General features: G+C 41.2%; 1 protein-coding gene across 6 annotated transcripts in view; it reads left to right on the top strand.

Moving 5' to 3' along the window:
• madd (MAP-kinase activating death domain) overlaps positions 1-22736 on the top strand; it is a 65558-nt gene that overhangs the window by 12440 nt on the left and 30382 nt on the right. For 5 of the 6 annotated variants that reach the window (XM_030098778.1, XM_030098772.1, XM_030098764.1 and 2 more), the window contains exons 4-15: positions 5350-5653; positions 7851-7982; positions 8075-8188; positions 8327-8407; positions 14019-14191; positions 15362-15597; positions 15685-15841; positions 15919-16022; positions 16101-16306; positions 16967-17220; positions 17468-17607; positions 19313-19414. In XM_030098778.1, coding sequence (XP_029954638.1) covers positions 5350-5653; positions 7851-7982; positions 8075-8188; positions 8327-8407; positions 14019-14191; positions 15362-15597; positions 15685-15841; positions 15919-16022; positions 16101-16306; positions 16967-17220; positions 17468-17607; positions 19313-19414 — 2003 coding nt within the window. Of the gene's footprint in view, positions 1-5349; positions 5654-7850; positions 7983-8074; positions 8189-8326; positions 8408-9145; positions 9155-14018; positions 14192-15361; positions 15598-15684; positions 15842-15918; positions 16023-16100; positions 16307-16966; positions 17221-17467; positions 17608-19312; positions 19415-19786; positions 19829-22736 lie in introns of all 6 variants that reach the window. The other variant, XM_030098748.1, reaches the window with a different exon arrangement.

The raw sequence follows: 22736 nt of genomic DNA, 5'->3' as shown, positions 1-22736 counted from the left end.
CAGCTGCTTTGATTTCCGAAACAAACATGAGGCCCGTGGACCAAAACCGGCCCACAAGAGGCTCCAGTCCGGCCAAGCAAATGCTGAAAATTTCACATTAAACCATGATTTTTCAAGAGCAGCGAACACAACACCAAAGTGAGACCTGAGCCGAGGTATCAGTGACGCTGCTGGGTTAAAATTAGCTACCTTGTTGCTATCAAACTAGCCTCAAAGCTATGCTGTCAGGAGGGAGTTTTTTGATATTTCACTGTATTTTGTACCAGAATTTTTTACATTAAAATTAGCTTCATGTTGAGATTGTAGTGATTTTTGGGTGAAAATGTTGCATGATCTGCGCCATAACAAAGGTAAACTGAAAGATTATTATTTTTTCCCCATCCGGCCCTCTGAACTAAGATGTGTTGACACCCTTAATTATACATAAAACATTTGGACATCCATATTGCAATAAAAGTTTATTTACCTGTGAAATAATGTCTCCTGTGTAAGGGACATGCATTTGTGGGTTTAGCAGCCAAGCTAAAGATGTCAGCTACACCCATGAAAAATTAGCCAGATCCTCCCTGCCAGTGGCAGTTGTTCACTTTTACCATCATTTGGGGGCTTTATACTGTTGAGTTTGCATGCGTTTCCATCGTGAGAGTGGATTTTCTTTCCCCAAACATGCATGTTTATTTAATTGAGGCAGTAAACCAGAGTATCAAGGAAAAAACCCCACACCTGCTAAGGGAGAACATGCTTACTCCAATAAAGATAGGCTTCCAAACTTACATCTACATACTGCTCAACACAAATCGACCCATTTGGACTCTTGAAAGAAAAAAAAAAAGGAATGGGCTATATGCACAGCTCCATTACTTCCTGAAGTTCAGACAGCACCTTTATTTCCTGTGTTTCATGGTAGGATGCTAATCCAGGTGTGTCTCGTCATTTACTGAGGTCAGACACACCTGGATTAATCAGTTCATCCTATCATGAAACAGGAAAAAAAGGTGCTGTCTGAACTTCAGGAAGTAATGGAGCTGTGCGTATAGCCCACTGTTTTCCTCAACAATCTGATTAGTTTTCCTAATGCGAAACAAAATACACAAAATCTTAACGTGTTAGATTTTCATGCTTTTGTAGAAGTGTTGCGGATTCTTGGAAACTAAGGCTGCTCCTGGTCAGATTAGACCTTCAAAATCACTGCTGTGGGTCAGATTAAGGGAAACGGTGCTAATATTTGACAATTTATTCAGTTGTTTTGGTATTAATGTGTAAAATAGGCATGATAGCTGAAGTTTTTCACCAATAAAGTTAAATATAAATGTAATAATGTCAGATTGGCTATTTCAAATTATTTCATGACTGCGAGTGAGATGACATGAATAATGTGTGTAAGGCCTGATTCACACATACACGGTCACTGCTCGGGCGCAGGGCGGACGCGTAAACCGCGCGGGCGCTGGAGTGGCGTGTTCAAGCGTCCCTTTCTCACCAGCGCTTTCTGCGTGAGCGGGTTGTCCGCGGCAATGGGCTACTAGTGTAATATGTTTGAAGTAATTCCAGAGGCGTTTCGGGAGCGAAAGGATGTTTATTCCCAAGAGCAGGCATCCAAAAACGTGCATCAGCATCGGGAGTCAAACACACACAACATTATGCGGCTTCCGTAGCTCCGGCATAGACTTAAAGATATAGATCTGTAGATATGTGTATCTAGACACGCGCGCTCCTCTCAAATGCGCCGAATAGTAAATTCAAACGGAACATATATCTGCATATATGACAACTGGGACCTGTCTTCATTGTTTTCTATGGGACCGCGCTCCAAGCCGCGCGGAAAAGTAGACGGAGCAGAACACTGGCAACAGCCTCTTGTGTTTGTTCGCAGACATGAGCTCAATGCCTGCATAGAAAGCCTCGCTGACACGAGATGTGTGTTTATGCCATTGGTTTCAACGGGACGCCGTGCACAGCCCGCTCAAGTCCGCGCAGAAAAATAGACTTGATTTCTATTTAGAAACCGCCGCGTGGATCTGAACGGGCCACGCGCAGGGCCCGCGCGTTCCCCGCGCGTTCCCCGCGCGTGCAGTGTGAAAGGACTGATCTGTTTGCATGCAGTTCTGACTTTTCCGCGCAGACACCGTGCAAACCCGGACAGATCCACGCCCGCACAGCCGCGCATGTGTGATTGAGGCCTAAGAGTTAAACAGGGACATTTGCAGTGTTAGACAAGCCTGCTGCTGTATTTAGAGGAGAAACACTAATTTCCTGTTGTGCCGGAAGAATTGCACTAAATTAATGTTAACCACCATCACACACTGCAGCTTTCTGCTCATGCAGGTTTTGACACAGTTACCTGAAACTCCTCTTCGCTGCAGCGCTGTGTTTTTAAAACCCAATCCCCCCGCTGATGTTTTTCTGTTGCCGTCTCGGTCCTCCCATCTGTTTGTGTCTCTGTCCAACTGTTATCTGTATGTTTGCGTGGCTGATTGGTCACAGGAGCCTTTTGTCTGAGGCTCCTCGCCGCTGCGCGAGCCATCTGCAGCTCGCGTCTTGTTTTCACGGCGCCGGCGATGCTATCACACTCCACCTTGATGACAAATAATCACCACCAGAATAGCCTCAGCGCATCTCATCGGCCCATTTGTAAGAATAATGCTCATTATATAACCGATCTGAGTCATTCCACCAAATATTCTGATACCAGGGCCTGTTTTCTAATAATATGTACTCGAGTACAGCTTCTGCTAATCTGCCTTAACTGGATTCAAACTACAGTAGAAAAGTTCTTTATTTACATCCTTAGCAGAGAAACATCCCAAGATATTTTATTTATTTCACATGAACTGAAATATCTCAACTTGTATTTGCTTTATTCTTTGCCGTTTTAACTTATCATTAAATATATATATATAAAAAAATAAACTACCTTAAAGCATTTTAATGCATTGCTATCACAATGGAAAGGTTAAACAAAATGCTTTAGTTTTCATGTTTTTTTTTACTCAAATAATTACTTTTTCATTTTATTACATCTAAAGTAGCAGATGTTCAATTAAATTTTCTTTTATTGAGTGTTTATATTTATGTTTCTCATGTCAATCAGTAGAATTCATTGATTTGCATATATGTGTGTGTACAAAGGCATATCTGCAGTTTTATATGCAGGCATATTAAACATGTAAAGTTCAACACACAAATAGAGACTGTAATGCAATTAAATTAAGCATTTGATCCAGATGATTGGATAAAATCAGCAAAATCTTTTGCTGAAATGAATAAATAGTATAAAGAAAACAGCTGATGTCATACAAATGGAAAGAAAAATATGCAAATATTTCTAAATCATTCACACACAAAGACTTCAGTATATTTTAAACTGTGAAAACATGCTTTTACCAACCATTCACTCTCACAACTTTCATACTTAGGCAAGGTGGGTGAAGTGTCTTGCCCAAGGACACAATGACAGGCTTACGCCTGCGGGAGCGGGGATCGAACTGCCAACATTCCAGTTATGAGACGACCCGCTCTACCATCTGAACTACTGTCACCCCATTTCATTTCATTTCATTTATTTATTTATTTGTTTGGGACAGTGCATGTTAATGAACATAAAAGTAAACATGCCAGATTGTAGCCAAGAGGCTAATTTCCATCTGTAGTCCCAACGGGCTGGGGTCAGGGATTACAATACATAAAAGAAACAAACATTTACATTAAAATTTAACAGTTGAAGCAATATGAAGGCAAAACATATGACACATGGAACAAAAGGAAAAAGACAAAGAACAAAACAATACAAAATTGTACAATATAAAAACAAAGAATACCATTCACACAGTCCAAACCTTTCACTCTCATTTATGCTATTTATTTGATATCAGGCTGATAATTATCAGTACTGATGATTAGATCATTATTTAGCGATTTCGGTACCCTGATGTGAGCACTGGGTCTGTTTTGGTGATTCCGGACGATGCTCCCAGCTGCACTGTGTTTGCCGTTGTGACGTTGTGCTGTGCAACTCTTCGGGTTGTCCTGTTGCCACGGGCGACACAGTAGATCGCAATTTTGAATGGCAACGTGTTAATTAGCGTGTCGCTCCTCACCGGCTTTCCACCGGGCGTGATCGGTATTTATAGAAATGGAGCGAGCGCCAAACGGGTTTTAATCCCTCAACATGCTCATTTTCTTCGATAACACACCAATCCACCGCGTGAGTCTCTCGAGAAACAAACCTGAGAACATATGTTTTTGTCTTTCCTCGACGTTGGTTGAGAAATGTTGTAATATCAGTGAAGGAGTGGAGTCGTTGCGTAACGGCTGCGAGCGCTCGGCTCTCGCCGGCTGACAGATTGAGGTCTCCGCCTGCCTTTGGGTAGCAGCTGCGGTTGGTGGGAGGGCTCTGATGGACTAATGATTTACTCGCACACACACACACGCAAACACACACACACTTAAAGGGTAATGACACCTTGTCGAGTTGAGGGTTTACACATCGATATCTCAGTGATTGTTGGAGTGCCTCTCGTGCGTTTTCACTCTACTCACTCATACTATTCAGATTTATTCCTCAGATTTTTGGAAGCTGCAAGAAAGCAACAGTAATTCACTTCGGCATGGAATTCTATCACACTATAATATTTATTGAAAATGTTCCAACACAGATGTTTTTTTAATGTAAAATAAAGTTTGCAACCATGATTTAATCCGTTTATAGACACACACACACACATTTAGTATACACTATTTATTTACAGCTATATTTATCAATAACAAATTTAGAAAAACAAAAAATGTAAATGAATGAAGGTAAATAAATTAGTTAAATTAATGGGTCTTTTTAAGTTTTTTTCTTAGTAAAATGATCATTGCTGTGCTTTTCGTATAAATAAATTGACAAAATGCATCCTGCATTAACTATTGTGAAATTGCAATAGTGACAAAGAAAGTCACAGATCTAAAGGGTTGTTTGCGACCACTGAAATGTCTGACGTTCCCTTGATGGTTTGGCGGCCAGATTGGAGTCTGTTGTGTCCCGCTTTGGGCCCATGGGCCTTGTTTTACATCCCTGGTTTAAGGTTCCCTTTGTTTACTGTAGATGCCTGTTCAAATGATGAATTTGTCCATTTAACTTTTGTTTCTGTTGTTTACACAGTAGCTGGACTCCATATTTATTATTATAGACGGTTGTTGACGACAAATTGAAATTATGTAATAAGCTTAAGTGTAAAAACTACAAATTTAACGTAAAAATTTACCAAATATTTCAGATCAAAGTATCCAGTTGAAGTTAACAAAAGATTTTGGGATGAAAAGATGCAAAACTGAAGCTGTGTTTCCTATTTCTGTCTTTCTCAGGGACACCATGTGGCGAGTGTTCACCGGCGCTCTGTCCGTGGACGAGAAAGGCAGCCAGCTGCTGGCCGACCTCCGGGAGATCGAGTCCTGGGTGTACCGGCTGCTGCGCTCCCCGGTGCCGCTGGCGGGTCAGAGGCGCGTGGACGTGGAGGTGCTGCCCACTAACCTGAAACGCTCGCTCACCTTCGCCCTGCCCGACAACTCGCGCTTCTCCATGGTGGACTTCCCCCTGCACCTGCCCTTGGAGCTGCTGGGCGTGGACGCCTGTCTGCAGGTCCTCAGCTGCGTCCTGCTGGAGCACAAGGTAACAGCGCCGCTGCTAATGAGCACCCGGGAGCGGCTATTTTTACGACTTTATATTTAGCGTCCAGGAGATACAGACTGAGGAAATGTGTGTCTGTCTGAATCTCCTCTGGGATTTTATTGAAGCTCAGACGAATTGTTAGAAGGAAAAGGGGGACAGGCGAGACTATTTTTAGTGTGTTGTGATTGGTCACCGGTTTCCTGTGGAGTGCAGCTGCACGTTCATGCTTTGGAAAAGGACACTTTGAAAGACCTTTGGAGAAACGTCCTGCGTGACCTGATTCGGACGCGTTCTGTATGAAATGTAGGCCAACAGATTCTCTTCACTGAACAGGGGAACAAATAAAATGAGTGAAGGAAAAGGACGACTCTCCTCTTTATCCCTGGAGGAGCCAGTCACCAGGATCCTGGTTCCACTCGTGCTGGGTTAGGGTTACATTAATAAACTGGTTGTGAGACTCGCACAGCAATCCAGGAAAAACAGTCACTGCTTTGGTGTTTCTGATGTGTTTCATACAGAGAACTTGAGATGTTCCTGATGGGTGTGTAGCTTTCCTGTCAATGGAGATAAGTTTTGATTTGGCAGTTTACTAGCCCTTGATAATCAAATTTCAGATTTAATACCCACCTGAGAATATGTTCATTTGAGTTTTTCCTAAAGTGTCATGGAACTTTTCGAGTTTTCCCTCTTCAGCAGCCTACAAAGAGACAACGAAACTTTCATTGTGTTTTGGGGGTCGGTTTACTCGAGGGGTCTGTGAGGGTAGATGGACAGTAGCAATGTTTGCCTCCAGACTGTCACGACTCCCAGTTCATATTCTCCTGGGATTTGGTGGTTTAGAGTTGACACTCACCGTAATTACAATCCATTGTCCTCATCTCTCCATACAAATGTCTCTGTTTTCCCCATTTTTAATGTTTATAGCACATTGTTCTCTGTGCAAATGTGTGTGGCTTCATTACAGAAACAACCAACAGCACCAACTCGCAACCTGACACGCTAACTACACTGTCTTCAATGTTTCTGTCGTTTCCGTGAAAACGACGATGCATTTTCATTTGAGACACAATCATGTAAACAGGAGTCTTTAGTCTAAAAAATTAAACCATTTTCTAATGAAGTGTTACAAACATCGGCAACAGTTATGTTTTAAGATCCTTTTACAGGCCTTAATCACAATCAAACAAATGATATTTTAAATGTTGCTGAAATATGACGGTATCATTTTATATCTCAGACTGAGGCTTTTATCGGCTGTAAAATCAGCTTCAATTGAAGATTGATTTTCCAAATGTTTCCAAAACATGTGAACTGTCACGTTAGCATTTCTTCTTCTTGTTTGCATCCAGACTCGTACTTCTTCTACTCAGACTCTGCGAATGAATCCTCCAGTCTCTATGAAATGCTTCTCGCTAGAATTCATCTGTTTTGGGGGTTTTTGAAATGCTGTTCATCATTAAATTCAGCCGAGCGGAACTAAGTGCTGCCTGAAAGCTTTCCGAGTGACGCCACATGATTTTTTTTTTTTTTTTTTTTGATAAAAGCTCAGTTTTTAATATTGTTGGTACAAATTCAAGGCAAAATGAGTCCAATCATTCTTTGATGGAGCACAAGATGAGACAGGTGTGTGTGTGTCTGTGTGTTTATTCAAAATAGGAAATGAATTTATTAACATTTTTTGAAGAAGAGTATTTTTTGCAGAATGAATGAAAGCAATTTCAAAAGTGCAGACATTGGGGGTTTCTACAGTGGGAGTGGGAAAGCACAGCTTTTTGGGGATGGCTCGCAAGGCTGAACTTTTTAAAAATTCCCAGACTCCGTCTCCCTGTAAACAAGGGGGGGAAACGCATGTTTTCTGAAATTCTGCTTCTGTGCATGTGCTCCTTGGCTGCAGTGAATAGTTTTTCTGCACATGCTCAGTAGGTGGATCAACAATGGCGGCCTCCAGAGTGCCTTGACTCCCAGTCCAGATTCTCCTGGGATTTGGTAGTTTTAGGGTTGAGTCTCCCTCGCCACCTGCTGCAGGTCCTTCCTCTTTCTCCCCTACTTCCATTTTATTTTGGCAGAAAGACACGAACACAACAGGGGACCCACTTATTTGGTCAATTGAAAGAAGTGAATATTTGTAACATCTCTTGTATGAAACTTGTATAGTGTGTCATTGTTTTAAAAAAAGTCTTTTATCCTTTTCTGGCAGGTCATTCTTCAATCCAGAGATTACAACGCTCTGTCTATGAGTGTCATGGCCTTTGTGGCCATGATCTACCCACTGGAGTACATGTTCCCTGTCATCCCCTTACTACCGACATGTATGGCTTCAGCTGAACAGGTACACACTGACATGATTTTGTGTAAATAGTAGATTTCTTCTGAACTGTCACCTGATTTGTAACCAGCTGATGTTGTTTCTCCTTCCCTCAGCTCCTCCTTGCTCCCACTCCATACATAATCGGTGTGCCAGCCAGCTTCTTCCTCTACAAAGCTGATTTTAAAATGCCAGACGATGTCTGGCTGGTTGACCTTGACAGCAGCAAGGTGTGTACCTGCACGCGGTGTTCTGCGCCCCTGTCCAATCTGCTTGTGTTTAGACTCATCATGCACAGATTAAACCGAATTAATTCGGCCTTAATATTTTATGTTGCGTCTGGATTGAAATGTCGTTTCTGCCCTCAGGTTATTGCACCTACAAATGCAGAAATTCTGCCACCTCTTCCAGAGCCCGAAGCAATCGAGCTTAAGAAACATCTGAAACAGGTAAGGAATTGGATTTTTTTTCTGTATTTTATTACTTTAACATTTTGTAGGTGTAAATCTTCCTGATTCTGCTGCATTACGGCAGCCACTGTTCAGCCCAAAACCACTGGAACTACAGACACTGTGGTTTGAAAACAAAAGTTCTACGACTCCGATACTGCTCTACATCTTTAAAGGTGCAATATGTGATGCTTTCATTTGTTGTGAATCAGTGTAGTCTTCAATAATAAGCAGAATTGGATGAAAACAGCAGTCCTGATGTCACACCAAAGACAGTTTTATTTGGTGAACCTTCCTGAGAAAGGTTTCCCAACTCACTATTTAGTCTTTCAATTCAAGTTTGCACCACTAGGTAGTATATTGAGTCCCTCAAAGAAGCAGAAGAATTTGTATTGCACGGTGATTTATCTTTCTATTAAAAAAGTGTCCACCTTACACCCACTGAACCACAACATCTAGAAACCAAGACGAACCAAAACTAAAAACCAAGAAGGAGGACATTTTACATATTGCTCCTTCAAAGTGTCCATTTTTCCCCAAACATGACTTCAGTTGATCTCTCCCCTGCATAAACAACACCTCTCTTCCAGCAGAGTGAGGAGTAAGGGCTTCCCTCTTCAGCAGAGTTGTATGTATAGTAGACGAGTGTGAGAGCTTTTGAGGTTGGATTTGTAGTGCACTAACATGAACAAATATTTTTTTTTTCCTGTTTTTTTTTTTTTTCCTTGCATGCTCTAGCTCTTGGAGGTAAAATGAAATGCTAGGATCCTGCTACCTGAGTATAATCTGTAGTGTGGCTGGTAGCAGCTAACTGACCCCTCTAACCCGGTTATGTACCGTCACACCCGAATCTGGCTCTGATTCATGGGAGCTCTTTGTTGTTGTACCACCACTGTGCCAAGCAACACAGAGAAAATACACACAGTGTCAGCATGAATGGAATATTGTCAAATCGTTACAAATATTCTCACACAAAACCTGTGATCGCTATGTGGCTGCTAACTTGCTTTGATATGAGTTTGATTTGTCTTCAACATAAGGAAATATACACTTTGAGAATTCACATCCTATCAAATTAGGACAAAAAAAATGAAGAAAAGCGCTCCAATCTGGCCATCAAGCGAATTATATACATTTCAAATCACTGTATTATTATTTATTTTTTTTTTTGTAGTAATTTTTGCAACAATGCAGACATTTTCATCGTTTATACACTGCAACGCAGCACAGAAAAACTTAACAGTTTCAAATTAAAAGTTATTCTGGTGCTACGTTACTGGTCCAACCCACTCAAGATGAAATTAGGCTTTATGTGGCCCCTGATCTAAAACGTATTTGACACATCTGCTTTAAATACTTCACTTATTCCACAGTGATACATGCAAAACAAATAGAATTCTTTATTTTTTTATGAATTTATTTTTCTGATTCTAATGTGGGACTGTGTAAATTCGTTAAATTTTCAATCACACTCACATTATTTCCTTCTCTGCAGTATTTATGGTTTATATGTGGATACTGAATACTGCTAATAGTATGAAGAATATAATTTGAGGTCTTAAACCTGCTCTACATTTTTTTTTTTTTTTTTTTTTAATTTGACTGCTGTCGCACATTTTCTATCCCTGATACTTGAATAGTGGTATCCGCTACAACCTTTCTTAAAATCTACGGCCTCAAAACCTCTCAAGCTATGTAGTCACGGCATAAACTGAAGCAGTAATGATACTGCATTACTTAATCAGACCCAACATTCACCTTTTGTTTTCTAACAAATGCCCAACTGTTCAGTTCCTCGCACACACACTCCTGGTTTAAATACACCTTGAATCAGAGCCAGTTCGTCAGCCGTGTGTGATTAGCAGCTCCCTCCCTGTGTGCGGGTGTGTGACGGAGAGGCTGGTGTGTAGGAGTGTGCAAAGCCTCAGTTTAGCAGTTGTGTATTTGGAAACAAACTCACGATGTTGATATCTGTGAATGAAGAAAGTGTCGGCTGAAGACAGCGATGCCTCAGCGCAACGCTGCGAATGTGAGAGCAGCTGGAAAATACTTGCACCTAACTCTGGATGACCAAAATAAATTGGGCCCTGAAGTGGCCCAATTTATTTATTCATTCTTTTTTCTTTTTTACGACAAGGTTGTTTTGTTTGCTTTTTTAGCTCATCTTGCAGTCATTTTGCAGCGTTAACAGTCCATAAAGGATGTAGTTTAAGTAAAAGTTTTCATTTTTTGTCAACTGCAAGTATTTGAATCTATGTGTCTGAAAAGATCTGCTGTTCTGTGTCTGTCATCCCTTCATCGTGAACACTGGTTCTTCACCGTTATTGGTCTTCATGGCCGGATTCTGTCGGTGAAATCACCGTTTTTGCTTTGTCTCTCACTGTCTTTCATGTTGAACATCAAAAGTGCTTCCTCCTCCTCCTCCTCCTCCTCCTCCTCCTCCTCTGTTTTGCTCTATCAGCTCATGTGCTTCCATACCTTTGCAGCGTTGAGAGCGTTGGTGAGGTGTCATGATCAAGCGAGCAGAAACTTCCATGTTAAATGTCACACACTTCTGACGTGGTTGTCAACTGAACTATTTACGTACTGAAGGTGTTGTAGGTCACGGTGTTGAACCAATAGATGGCACCAGCACCAACTGTTATGTGATTTCCACGTTGAATAAAATGTAAGAGTGAAACAAAAATGATATTATTGTCAGATATTATCTCTCAGCCATAACATTATTATCTGCTAAGATGAGATGAAAGCCTCTTGATGGTAGCAGCTGTGAGTGGGTTGGAATGCATTCACAAGTGAACAGTTTGTCCTCGAAGTTGATGTGTTGGACTCAGATCAGAGCCAGGTTACCACTAGGTAGCATTGATAGCCTTGTTTTTTTATTAGTTGGTGGATTGCTCACCCATTGAACCATCTCAGTTTATATTGTCACGGGATCGTTCATGACATCTAAGAAAGTAGAGTGGAGCTAACCTTATTCATTTGTTACGGTAACCACTCAGAATGAAATGCATGTTCAGTTTTATGTAGATTTTTAGGTTTCTGCTGGGAAATCTTGGGTTCGTCTTTCAAGACCTAGCCAAGAATTATAGAGAGCACGTTGTGCTTTTGATGGAAATGGTATTCTCTCATGGCGTGGCCACTTTCAGATGGATAATGTCACGAAGATATTTGAGCTGAGAATTGGTTTGAAGGACACAAGAACCAGTTTGAGGTGTTCAGGAGTTCTCAGTCCAGTTGTTCGTCTTTGGGATGTGCTTTACAATCTAATGTTCATGTGAGACTGCACTTTTCCAGAAGTCTTTGTGTGCCACAGTCCATCTTTAGATGTCTTGTGAAGTCAGTGCACTGATGGGTCAAAACTGTTTTGACAGAAGAAGCCTCAGGTCCGATCCATGGGTCATAATGTAATGGCTGATAGGTTTACGTGCGCGTGATGGCACCAGAGCTGTCGTTATCAGCAAGTGTTCAGCAAGTGTTTATTTTGAGACCAAACTAACTCATACGCTAATGAAAATACATGATTTGAGACACAGTCCAGATTTCGTTTTCCACAACGTCTCTCGCCTCACGCTCACTGAAATCCTCCTGTTCTCTTGGCTGTCCATCGTCTTCTCAAAACAAACACAAATGATTGTTTTCTTATCTCCTTTCTTCAGAAAATTGCAGAGTTAGAGTCATGTATACATTTAAAAAAGAAACTCCTTTCTCGATTGTGGGTTTGATAGCTTATGCTCATTTTCCAAACAGGCGAATGGGGGAAGAGCTGTTGAAAGGAGACAAAGAAAAAGAAGGGTCGTGGCTGCGACCCTTCCATCATGTGTGCTGTTCCAGTGTCGGTCATAAAGTTGTCATCCCCGGCCCTCATGTGATTCTCCTCGCATCTCTCTTATCCCCTTCCTAGTGTCTGGTTAGGTTGACCGTGATCACCCAAAAGCAGATCTTCTCCTCTGAAAATAAGGTTACTCATTTCTCCTCCTGTGGAATGTGTAATGCCCCTGCACGGATATCTTCTCTCTCACATTGTTTTTTTGCTTGTCAGTACTACTTGTCTCCTAATCTCCAGATTTGACTGAAAATGCATAACAGTGTCACAGAATGCCGCGGACTAGTTTTTTTCCTAAACACTGCTTAGCTCTGGCTTGAGCATGATTGAATGTGCGTGCATCTATCTTGGCATCAGTGAGTGTTCCTGTAACCAAAACAAGATACGATGAAGCTAATCACTCCGATAAGGTTAACAACATTCATCCAGACCCAGCTACTAAATGCTCCATTATGCTAAGCTAAACATCGACCCTCTGCAGTCTGCAGCAGTCCCCCTTTCAAAGCAAAACCATGCATAGTGACTTACTTCCCTCGTGCTCCTCCTCTCCAAACTGACCCGTCCACTGCAGGCATCAACATGCACAAACCTGACTCTGTAGAACAGTAAAGTCAAAGCTGCAACAGTTTGCAGTAACCTGTTATCACGAAGGATTAGGGATGCACCAATACTTTTTATAGTATTAATACCTGCACCAAGTTCTGATGTGAGTCCCTAAATCACAATAACATTTATTCTTTGTGTTTTATTTCAATTAGCTTTTGTTCTTTATGCCTCTGGTGTCTTCAAAGATACAATTCCATATGACATAATGCTTAATCAATGAAGCGAAATAGGATCAGTAGACATAAGATATCTTTAAAATTACCAGCTTTGATTTGGCTTTCTTTTAGAAACCATCTGTTGGGCTAGAGCTCCTCTTCACAGCTTGACATAGCTTCCTCTTTTTATGTTGTAGTGCAACGTAATATCTCAATATTCTTCTTCATCTGCAGTATGTGTGCATAGCCATTGTGTATCATTTACATAAGGAGTTTAACTTAGACATTAACATTCATCTAGCATCCAAAAAAAGATTTTTTTTAATCTTAACATGGTTAACTAGATTTTTTTTTCTGTAGAACTTTAAAAACAACCACAGCAGACACAAGTACTATATATAGTCATCAAAGTCCTGTATATTAAGATCATAAAACACCAAAACAGTCTTATGGGTTCTAAACGAATCAGTCATTCATGTCTTCAGTTATGAATACATAATCATATCACCAATCCTCACAAACTTAGACCGAAATTGATGTTCAGATTTTTTTTTTTATTTTTTTGTTTTTTAGCAAAAAACTTTCCACATTGTAGATATTGCTCCTTCCTCACTGATAAGAGGTTGATGTTCAGTTGTATTCCGTAATCTCAGTTATGATGCATTAAAGCACAATTCCACATGTATGAATGCCCCACACAAGATCAGATCTAATACTAGAAATGTTATCGGTGCATCCCTAGGAAGGAGATCAAGTCAGATCGATTTGCTTATTAATCTAATTTTATCTTGACCCAGACATTTCATTTAAATTTAAATTCTGGCTCTCTGCTGTTTTCCCATAAATGTTTTTCTCCTGAGAGTCCAATTATACAACATTGCATTAAGTGAAGCAAATTATAGTGGCTAAATGTTGGTGCCAATCGTGGGAGTGGTCCATCACAGCGCTGTGTCAACCCGTTTGTCCATCCACCACTCTGTTTGTGATTTTTTTTTTTTTTTTTTTTTAATGTTGCTTGTTCCAGGCCTTGGCTAGTATGAGTTTGAACACTCAACCAATCCTGAACCTGGAGAAGTTCCAGGAAGGTCAGGAGTTGCCCCTGCTCCCACCTGGACGAGATAAAGCCTCGCCGTCGTCAACAGAGTTCAACCCTCTAATTTATGGCAATGATGTGGATTCTGTGGATGTCGCTACCAGGTAATATCTTTAAGGGAAAAAATCTTATTACAGATATAATTTCAGTCACAGACTACCAATGTATTGGGGAAAAGTAAAGCCCTGTTTTCACTGTGGAGTGAAAATTAAAACTTTTCGTTTTTTTTTTTTTTTTTTTTTTTTTTTTTTTTTTTACGGTGTTCTGAGCCACTGAAAACACTCCCATAGTAGAACTTTTTAAAAACGCTCCAACTCCGTCTTAGTGTAGACGGCAGAAAACATTTCTGAATGTGCAACATGGTCATGGTGAATAGTTCTTTTGCACATGACATGAGCAAGTAGGTGGATAATAAAAACAATCCCAGCCTCCAGAGTGTTTTGACTCCCAGTCCATGTTGTCCTGGGACTTGATGGTTTTAGAGTTGAGTCACCAACTTTGAACTATTGTGTACTCATGGTCGTTGTTATTTATAACAAATCCTCCTCTGTTAGTGATTTCATCACAAAACAATCAACAGCAGCCACTAGTGGCCCAACATGAACACTACACCAGTTTTAGTGTTTCTGCCATGGGCTGTATGCACAGCTCCATTACTTCCTGAAGTTCAGACAGCAGCTTTATTTCCTGTGTTTCATGATAGGATGAACTGATTAGTCCAGGTGTGTCTGGCCATTTACTGAGGTCAGACACACCTGGATGCTGTGCATATACCCCATTCCTGTGTAAATGAATATCGCTTTCTAAATGTAGCCATGTGATTGTTAAACCTCAGTAAAACTTTTCTGAAACCATGCTACGATGGAACGTTTCACTTGAAACATGATGTAAACGGGACCTGAGAGGTGTCACTCCTTCTTGGGAAGCTAGTTATTTGACAAAGCTAAATACATGTAATATATGCAAATCAGTGAAAGTTTAAAGATGCTGGGATCCCACAAGGCTCTACTTTGGGACCACTGTTATTCTTCTTATACATTTTCAAAAACGATAAAAATTGAAATTATTTGCTGATGAAAACTTTGTTTTGTCTAAATAAAGTGGTAGAACCAGGAAAAATTGCTACCTTGGCTTATAGAACCATCTCAGATTTTTTATGTTGTCATGTTGTCACCAGGTCTTAACCATGGATGTCATTTTTGATTTTCTAAACCTAAAATCAGCCTCGTCAGTACATGACGTTGCCCTGACACTGAAACCTTCTTGTCTTGCAGGGTGGCCATGGTGCGCTTCTTCAACTCTGCAAATGTTCTCCAGGGGTTCCAGATGCACACTCGCACCTTGCGCCTCTTCCCTCGGCCTGTTGTAGCTTTTCAGTCAACATCTTTTCTGGCGTCCCGGCCGCGACGGTCTGGCTTCGCAGACAAGCTCTCGCACACCCAGGCAGTAGAGTTCTATGGAGAGTGGGCTCTCAATCCCACCAACCTTGCCTTTCAGAGGATACACAACAGTGAGAGCTGTTTATTACTGAAAGTGTGTCAGATGGAAATCACAATTACAATTTAGCATATTTATTACTTTTTTTTTTGTGTTTTAGATGTGTTTGATCCCTCTTTAATTGGAGACAAGCCAAAGTGGTATGCACACCAGCTGCAGCCAGTGGTCTATAGAGTCTATGATGGCAGCTCCCAGCTGGTTGAAGCCATGGCCGGGCCCTTGGAGGATGAGGGGAATGAATCTGACCCCACAGACAGGTAGGCTTGGGTTTTCACTTCTGATTGGTTAGATATTTGAAGTTTTGTCTTGATGTTAATGACCAGTTGAATTGCAGCGGCAGTGACAGCGAGGCTTACGATGACTCCAGCTCATCTTACTCTTCACTCGGAGACCTCGTGAGTGAGATGATCCAAGGCGACATTCAGGGAGACACGCCAAGTAAGATGTCCTTGTCATGAAAGAGTCATATCGAGCACATTCACATCAGTTTCTCTGACGCGAGTTTCAATCTTACAGGTTTGGACCCGCCTACCCATGCGGCTCTGGGAGATGCGAGCGAAGTTGAGTTTCAAGACTTCAACGACCTCAGGGAAGGTCAAAATTCTGAGGGTCCGTCGAGTAGTGACGGGCCCACCGAACAGTCTGATGGACAACCTCTCCGCTCGAGCTCCAGCACGACTGCCAGCTCAAGTCCGAGCACGATCATCCAGGGAGTCAACCATGTATGTGGTGTTTTATTGCTCTTAGAAATAATTATCACTATTACTGCAGTTTGTTTTCTTTCATTTAATGTCTGTAGGAGACATTTTTAAGATGGAAGATGCATTTAAATAGTGTCTTCAAAGTAGAGACTGTTTTACCTCAAATACTTTATACTTTCAGAAAGTCCAGGAACCAGTAATAATCAGCTCTCTGAGAAAGAAATGTCCTGCAGGCTCAATATGGCGCTAAAAGCTCTTTAAGACATGACGGAGCCTGGATGTAAGAAGCTTGTTATACTACATTTTCCAGTGTTCAGTGGCAGCGGTGGCCTGGAAGTAAGAAGAGCAAGCTTGTAACTTGACAGTGGGGGTTTGAATTCCCCTGGAGGTCGTGTCCGGAACGTTATCCGGTGTAACGCTTGTGCCAAGTCAAACATGAGGATCACGATCCGCTATGCCAACCCTGCGAGAAAAAGGGTGAACGACGACCTCGTTTTAGGTTTCACAGGAAGCCACTGAAGAGAAAACTGTGTGGGAGAGATTTGATCATTTCTCAATAAATGAATAGTTACAAATGTTCAATCCAGGAATCACTAATGCGTGGAGTGCTTTTTTTTTTTTCTGCCTCCGCACTCATTTATGTCCATAATTTCTCATTTTTTTCTTGTTTCTGCTCTTCAGGAACAGGGTGATGCACCTGAGATTGAAGCATCAGCAAGTGCTGCTTTACAGAATCCTGTCCCCGGTCTGGGCAGCCAGCCGTTCCTTCGACCTGCTCCCGAAGCCGGTCTGGTGGATTCAGTCAACAAAAAGCAAGAGTATGACAACCCGTACTTTGAGCCTCAGTATGGCTTCCCCTCAGAGGATGACCCTGATGCAGAGGAGCAAGTGGAATCATACACCCCTCGATTCAACCAGAACCTCAATGGCAACAAGTGTGTTAAACTTGTTCATCACTTGAATGAATGCTTCATCTTCATTCAAATGGGCTCTCCGACCACCCATGCAATGCTTTCTCTCGACGACGCAGCATGTCAGACTGTGCTTCCATTCATGGTGGTCTTGAATCTTTGGTGGTGTGATGTTTTTCTGGTGTGAATGCTGTGACTTTCCCCGTGCTGTGTGCAGATTTCTCTGTGTGTGCGGCGCTCTGTAATGTCTTTCGGGCATTTTTCTCATTAGGGCGCCACGTCCTTTACGTCCCAGTAGCTTGAGGCTCCCGGGAGAGTCTGACGGCGAGGGAGACTCCCGGAACAGCTCGCCAAACTCCACCATTTCCAACAGCAGCAATGACGGATTCGGAGGACTCATGTCCTTTGCCAGTAAGCATATTTACATTTTATGTTGTGTTTTTCCCTTTTTTAAGCAATAGAAACATTGAAACTGAACTGACTTTTCAAGAGCTTTAATTAAATAGATAAATGAAACAACATATATTATCGGATGAAGCTGTTCTGAACAGCTTCACACCTAATTAATCACACATTCCTTAAAATACAACTTGGAGTACAGCAAGTGTAACTGCCCACAGGAGAGTTTCTTCCTATTTAATTATATTCCGTTTATTTTTAGACTGGAGGGTTGTTTGTTTTGTATATATTATTTTCTCTGGCAAAGAGCTCCAGTTGACACCATATGCTCTGATTGGGATCAGTGGACAGTGTAATGAAGTGGCTGTTCATGTTATTTGCTCACTCATCCTAATGACAAACCCGCTGAGAGTTGCCACCTGATTCTGCACTCAGGTATTCAGGTATACGACGCCAGCCGAATACTAATGCTGCCCCGCATATTTAGAAAGGCAGCTGCATGCTAACACGGTGAATATTTTAGCATACATTTGCGTCGGGAGCTTGTTCCCATTGCCCCCGGGCGGCCCGAAGAATCAGCGATGGCAGGTGTTCGACACGGTTTCTCCCCTGGACGGTTCTGTTCCAGATGAAGTGTGCTGTAAGGGGGATCCGCTTTGGTGACAAGAGGGAGACGTTTAAAACAAATTCAAACACTGGTTGACTATTTTTAATGAGAGTGAGATCAATTTAATTCAGGAAAGCCTGCATCCACTGATCCATACTGAGAGGGAAAAACCAGAACAGACAAGCTCATCGAGTAGATTTGATAGGAGCTGGATGCACAAATGATGAAAATACAAATCCTGCAAGCAGATACAGAAAGATGGACAAACTGGAGAGATATATCATGTTAATGAAACATGAATGTACATAGAGAGAAGAAAGGAGAGACGCTCGGTGCATCAAAGATCTCCCAGAAATTTAAACGTAATGCAGCTTTATAGAGGAAAAACAAAGAGAACCGCTCATTTTAAAGTTAGTTTAGGATCTAATCAGCCTGTTGTGTAGATAGTGTTTTTAAGCCGAGCTCGGTCTTTGTTTGCCTGACAAGATTAGATTCTGTTATTTTCCTTTAAGTCAGGGGCGTCAAATATAAGGCCAGTGGGCCAGAAACATTGACGTTTCGAATAGAGTATTAAACACAACACAATGCTTAGATTCAAACTAGCATTTCCCTCCAATCCAGCATGCTAAATGCTGCAACATTTGTTAGTTACAGGAGATGCTTTATTGACATTTTTCTATAGGATTGGAGGTGTCATTCAGATTGCCTTCATATTGAGATGTTACCTAATTTTCTCTACTAATTAATTTGGTTTTGAAGAAAAGGCTTATAAAAGAACTGTTTTACCCGTCAAGGTCCTCTCGAGATGAAGTTGAGCTGTATGTGGCCCCTGAATTGAAATGTTTAGTGATTAGTGTGCACAAGATTGCTGTAGCTTGAGTTACATTTTCACAAATGGCACAAATTTATTGCTAGAAATGACAGCGGATTTGCAGTAGGTGATCTTTGCAGGCCCAACCATTAAAATTATCTAAATAGGAAAGTTTTGAAGTGGAGATGATGCAGAACCTCCATAACTGCAAGTAAACAAAGCATATTTCCCAAAATTGCTAATTTAACACACTTCAGGATATCACATTTCTTCTGATTACGACTTCCCTTGTATCACAGGTAATCTGTACAAGAATCACGGCACCAGTTTCAGTTTGTCCAATCTCGCCCTTCCCAACAAGGCAGCGAGGGAGAAAGCAACGCCGTTCCCCAGCCTGAAAGGTAGGAGAGCGCTTCGTATCCCCCTCATTAACTCAAGCTGCTTCAAAAATGTGCCGTTTGCTCTATGTTATCGCGGATTCACTGTTGATTGCAGGGTATAGAGAAACATCATTACAGTCTGTTAAATTTAGTGCAGTCATCATCAGTGCTTAGGATATTCTGTCAAACTCATTTAATTTCTTTTGTTTGAATCAATTGCTTCATATTTGCTGTCATTTGCCTTTTGCAATTTTTTTCGGAGTAATATCCTAAAATAGAATATTAACAAGATTTAAACATTTAAATTATCGTACTAAATATCTTATCAATCAAATTAATAACTTTTTTTTTCCTCTTTGCCTTTTCTTCATTGTTATTTTTTGTTGGTTAAAGAATATTTCAGTTTTGATATTGAGGAGGAAATGGAGCAAGCAGGTTTGTAGAAGTATTGTTGTGGCCTGACGTTCCTCCCTCTGGACTGCCAATATGTATATGGCACTATTTGAAGGAGAATATTGAGGATGAAGCAAACAGATTTTTCTCTCAAGAGTCTAAACAGGAAAATCCACTCTAAACACAGACTTCTTTTGTGTGTCAGGTACTTGGTCTTTTTCATTAAAAAAGTACAATAATGTAACTGTCTGCAGATTAAACGAGTTCAGTTTATGAGATCCGTGGGTCTGTACTCAGACATCATTAAATAACTGATTACAGGGTAAAAATACAAAGAGCAGAACTTATGATTCACACTGATCAGCCACAATATTATGACCATAGGTGATGTGAATAACGTTTTTAAACTCTAAAACTTTGTACCATCAATGCTGCAAGTGAACATTTCATTCTCAAAGTCAATGTGCCAAAAGCACAAAAAAGGACGTGCGTGAGGATTTTTAGGGTTTTTTTTTTTCACACCTGCTGTTTTTAGGCTGCCCCAGATAAGCGCGGCGCATCAGGGTCGGTTTGAATGTCACACTGTCACTCTGGAACAGAGCAAAGCAGTGAAGCTGAGACTGTCCTGAAGAGGCAGTCTGAGTCTGGCTCCAGGTCCCAATTCACATGACTACGTTGAGGTGTTGTCTCATTGCATTGCAACATTGCTTTTCTACTGCAGTTGTAAATCATTTTATGTGCTGCACTCCATTGGATGAGCTACTGTAGCTCAAATGTAATGTAATGAAATGAGGGTGTCACAATACAGGGTGTTAAGGTTTGTGTGGCAGATAAAGAGAGACCTTCACAATGGTTATAATTTTATGGCTGATCGGTGTATGATAATGCTTGGATTCAGGGACTTAAGTTGAATTTTTCTTGTTGAGTTTTCAACTATTTTTTTTAAAATTCTGTTTCGGTTGGATTTTCACTTCAACTGAGAGAAAAAGACGACAAACTAACTCAATAGCTCCACTGCGTGTGGAATAGCTGCCATAGAAAACGTTCCGTTCATGATGTGTTCTGTCTTTGTCGTTCAGATTCCCCCGACAGCCCGGGTATGTTAAGTCTGGTGTGGTAGTTTGTTTCAGCCCTCCCCCTCACTACTAGGCCTTCTTGTTTTACCCTTGAAGTGACCTCTACCTATGTTCCACCCTGTTTCCCAGCAGAGGACTGAGATAGACGAAGCACCTCTGTTATCATCCACTGTATATCTCCTCTGGTGTTTCCGCTTTGTGTGACTGTTGGGAGTCTTTCTGATGCCCTGTGATGATGCACACAGTCTTTAGAGATTTCCATGACTACAAGCTGTTTTCAAAGAGGTGCTCTGACACACCAGTGCTAATACAAGAAGGATGCTGTGTCCTTTATAAACTGCATTAGCAACAATATGTTTGCTGTGTAGTCACATAGTAGTATATTTCGATGATGCTGAGAGATAAATCTGTCTTCCCTGAATTGATTTTGCCCATCTTCTTTACCTCCTGGCTCTTCGTGTGTTTTGCCCTGCCTGCTTGTTTGGTGGCTCCCATGGCTCAGTGTTTATTTCCCCTGTTCAAACCGTGCGTCGATTTAAGTGCAGCGGCGGCAAAAATTCGAAAATCAAAGGTTCTCTTATTGTACTGCTTTAAATCTTGTAGCTTTATGTCCCAGAACAAGATGTTTTCCCAGTGATGACAGTACATTGTGCACAACATTTAAAAGAAGAGACTTTATCTGTTGTTGTAAATTGGTGGTTTTCAAAGTGTGGAATGGGGATGAGCTTCAGGGATAACTTTATTATAATTTTTTTTTGTGTACAGGAAAAATCATAAAGAGGAGGTTAAAACTATAATTATTTTTGAAGACTAATGTTTAGAACTGCATTTGCTGTAGTAGTCATGAAGAAGAATGAAGTCTGGATGCAGGAGTCATCAGGAGGACCTTTGCCGATGACATTGTGATCTATATGAATCGGTAAGTGTGCAGAGAGTGCAGGTAATAATGAAACGGGAGCTGAAGTGCCTTGGGTAATTTGTCTGAAGGCGTGAAAGAGAGGTGAAGAGAAGTGTACAGGCATGGAGACGAGAATCAGAAATGATCAGCATTCTCAGGAGAAGGTCAGTGGAAGCGGCCAGACGACAGGCTGAGCTGGAAATGGCAGAGCTGAAGATGCTGCAAACACGTTCAACAAGGCCCCAATACTGGAAAAATAACAAACAGCAAAGCTCCTGCAAGTACATCACTGAGGATTTCAACGCTCACTTCCTGTCTTGTTTGTTTGGTTTTTTTTTTTGGGTTATTTTTGGTTCTCAGAAAGCAACATTTTTCTGTGGCGAGCTTCACTTTGTTGAAACAACCGTGTTAAAAAACTCCACCTAGTGTTAAAACTCCTCAGTAAAATATAGTCAAGTGTTAATGTTCATGTGTTAATTGTAACCAGCCAAAACTTTCCGAGGTTGATTTTTTTCAAATCAGGCGTGAGTACATTGTTTGCTAGTTTGGTGGGAAGTTGAGAGAGACGAGGTTGAGGTGGTTTAGTCATGTATGTTGGAGGAAAAAGATGCTGAGGATGAAGAAGAGGAAGGCCTGTGAAGAGATTCAGGGATGAAGGAAAATATGGCAGAGAAGATTGGGAGAAGTGGCACGCTTTATGTAAAGACTTGACAGTAAAGGAATGTATCTGGCAAATGGATGAAATTCTCCTTTTTGTTGGAAGTTGGAAGTGATCCTAAACTTAAGATTTTATTTTGCCTTTTGGGGATGCTCTCCCGCTCTCTCTCTCTCTGCTGTCGGCCATAGTACACATTTTCTCTCTCTCTGAGTCTCGTGCGTCACTGTTTACAGTTTTATTACTAATTTAACCCAACATAGAAAACGTTTGACATCCCATCAATAAAGCCTGGTAGAAATTCAGAAACTGTGGTTGTAC

This window comes from Salarias fasciatus, chromosome 1 (genome assembly GCF_902148845.1).
Source record: "Salarias fasciatus chromosome 1, fSalaFa1.1, whole genome shotgun sequence".
Lineage (NCBI taxonomy): Eukaryota > Metazoa > Chordata > Actinopteri > Blenniiformes > Blenniidae > Salarias > Salarias fasciatus.
The sequence above is the reverse complement of the archived record's forward strand: the minus strand, read 5'-3'. Positions and strand labels throughout refer to the sequence as shown.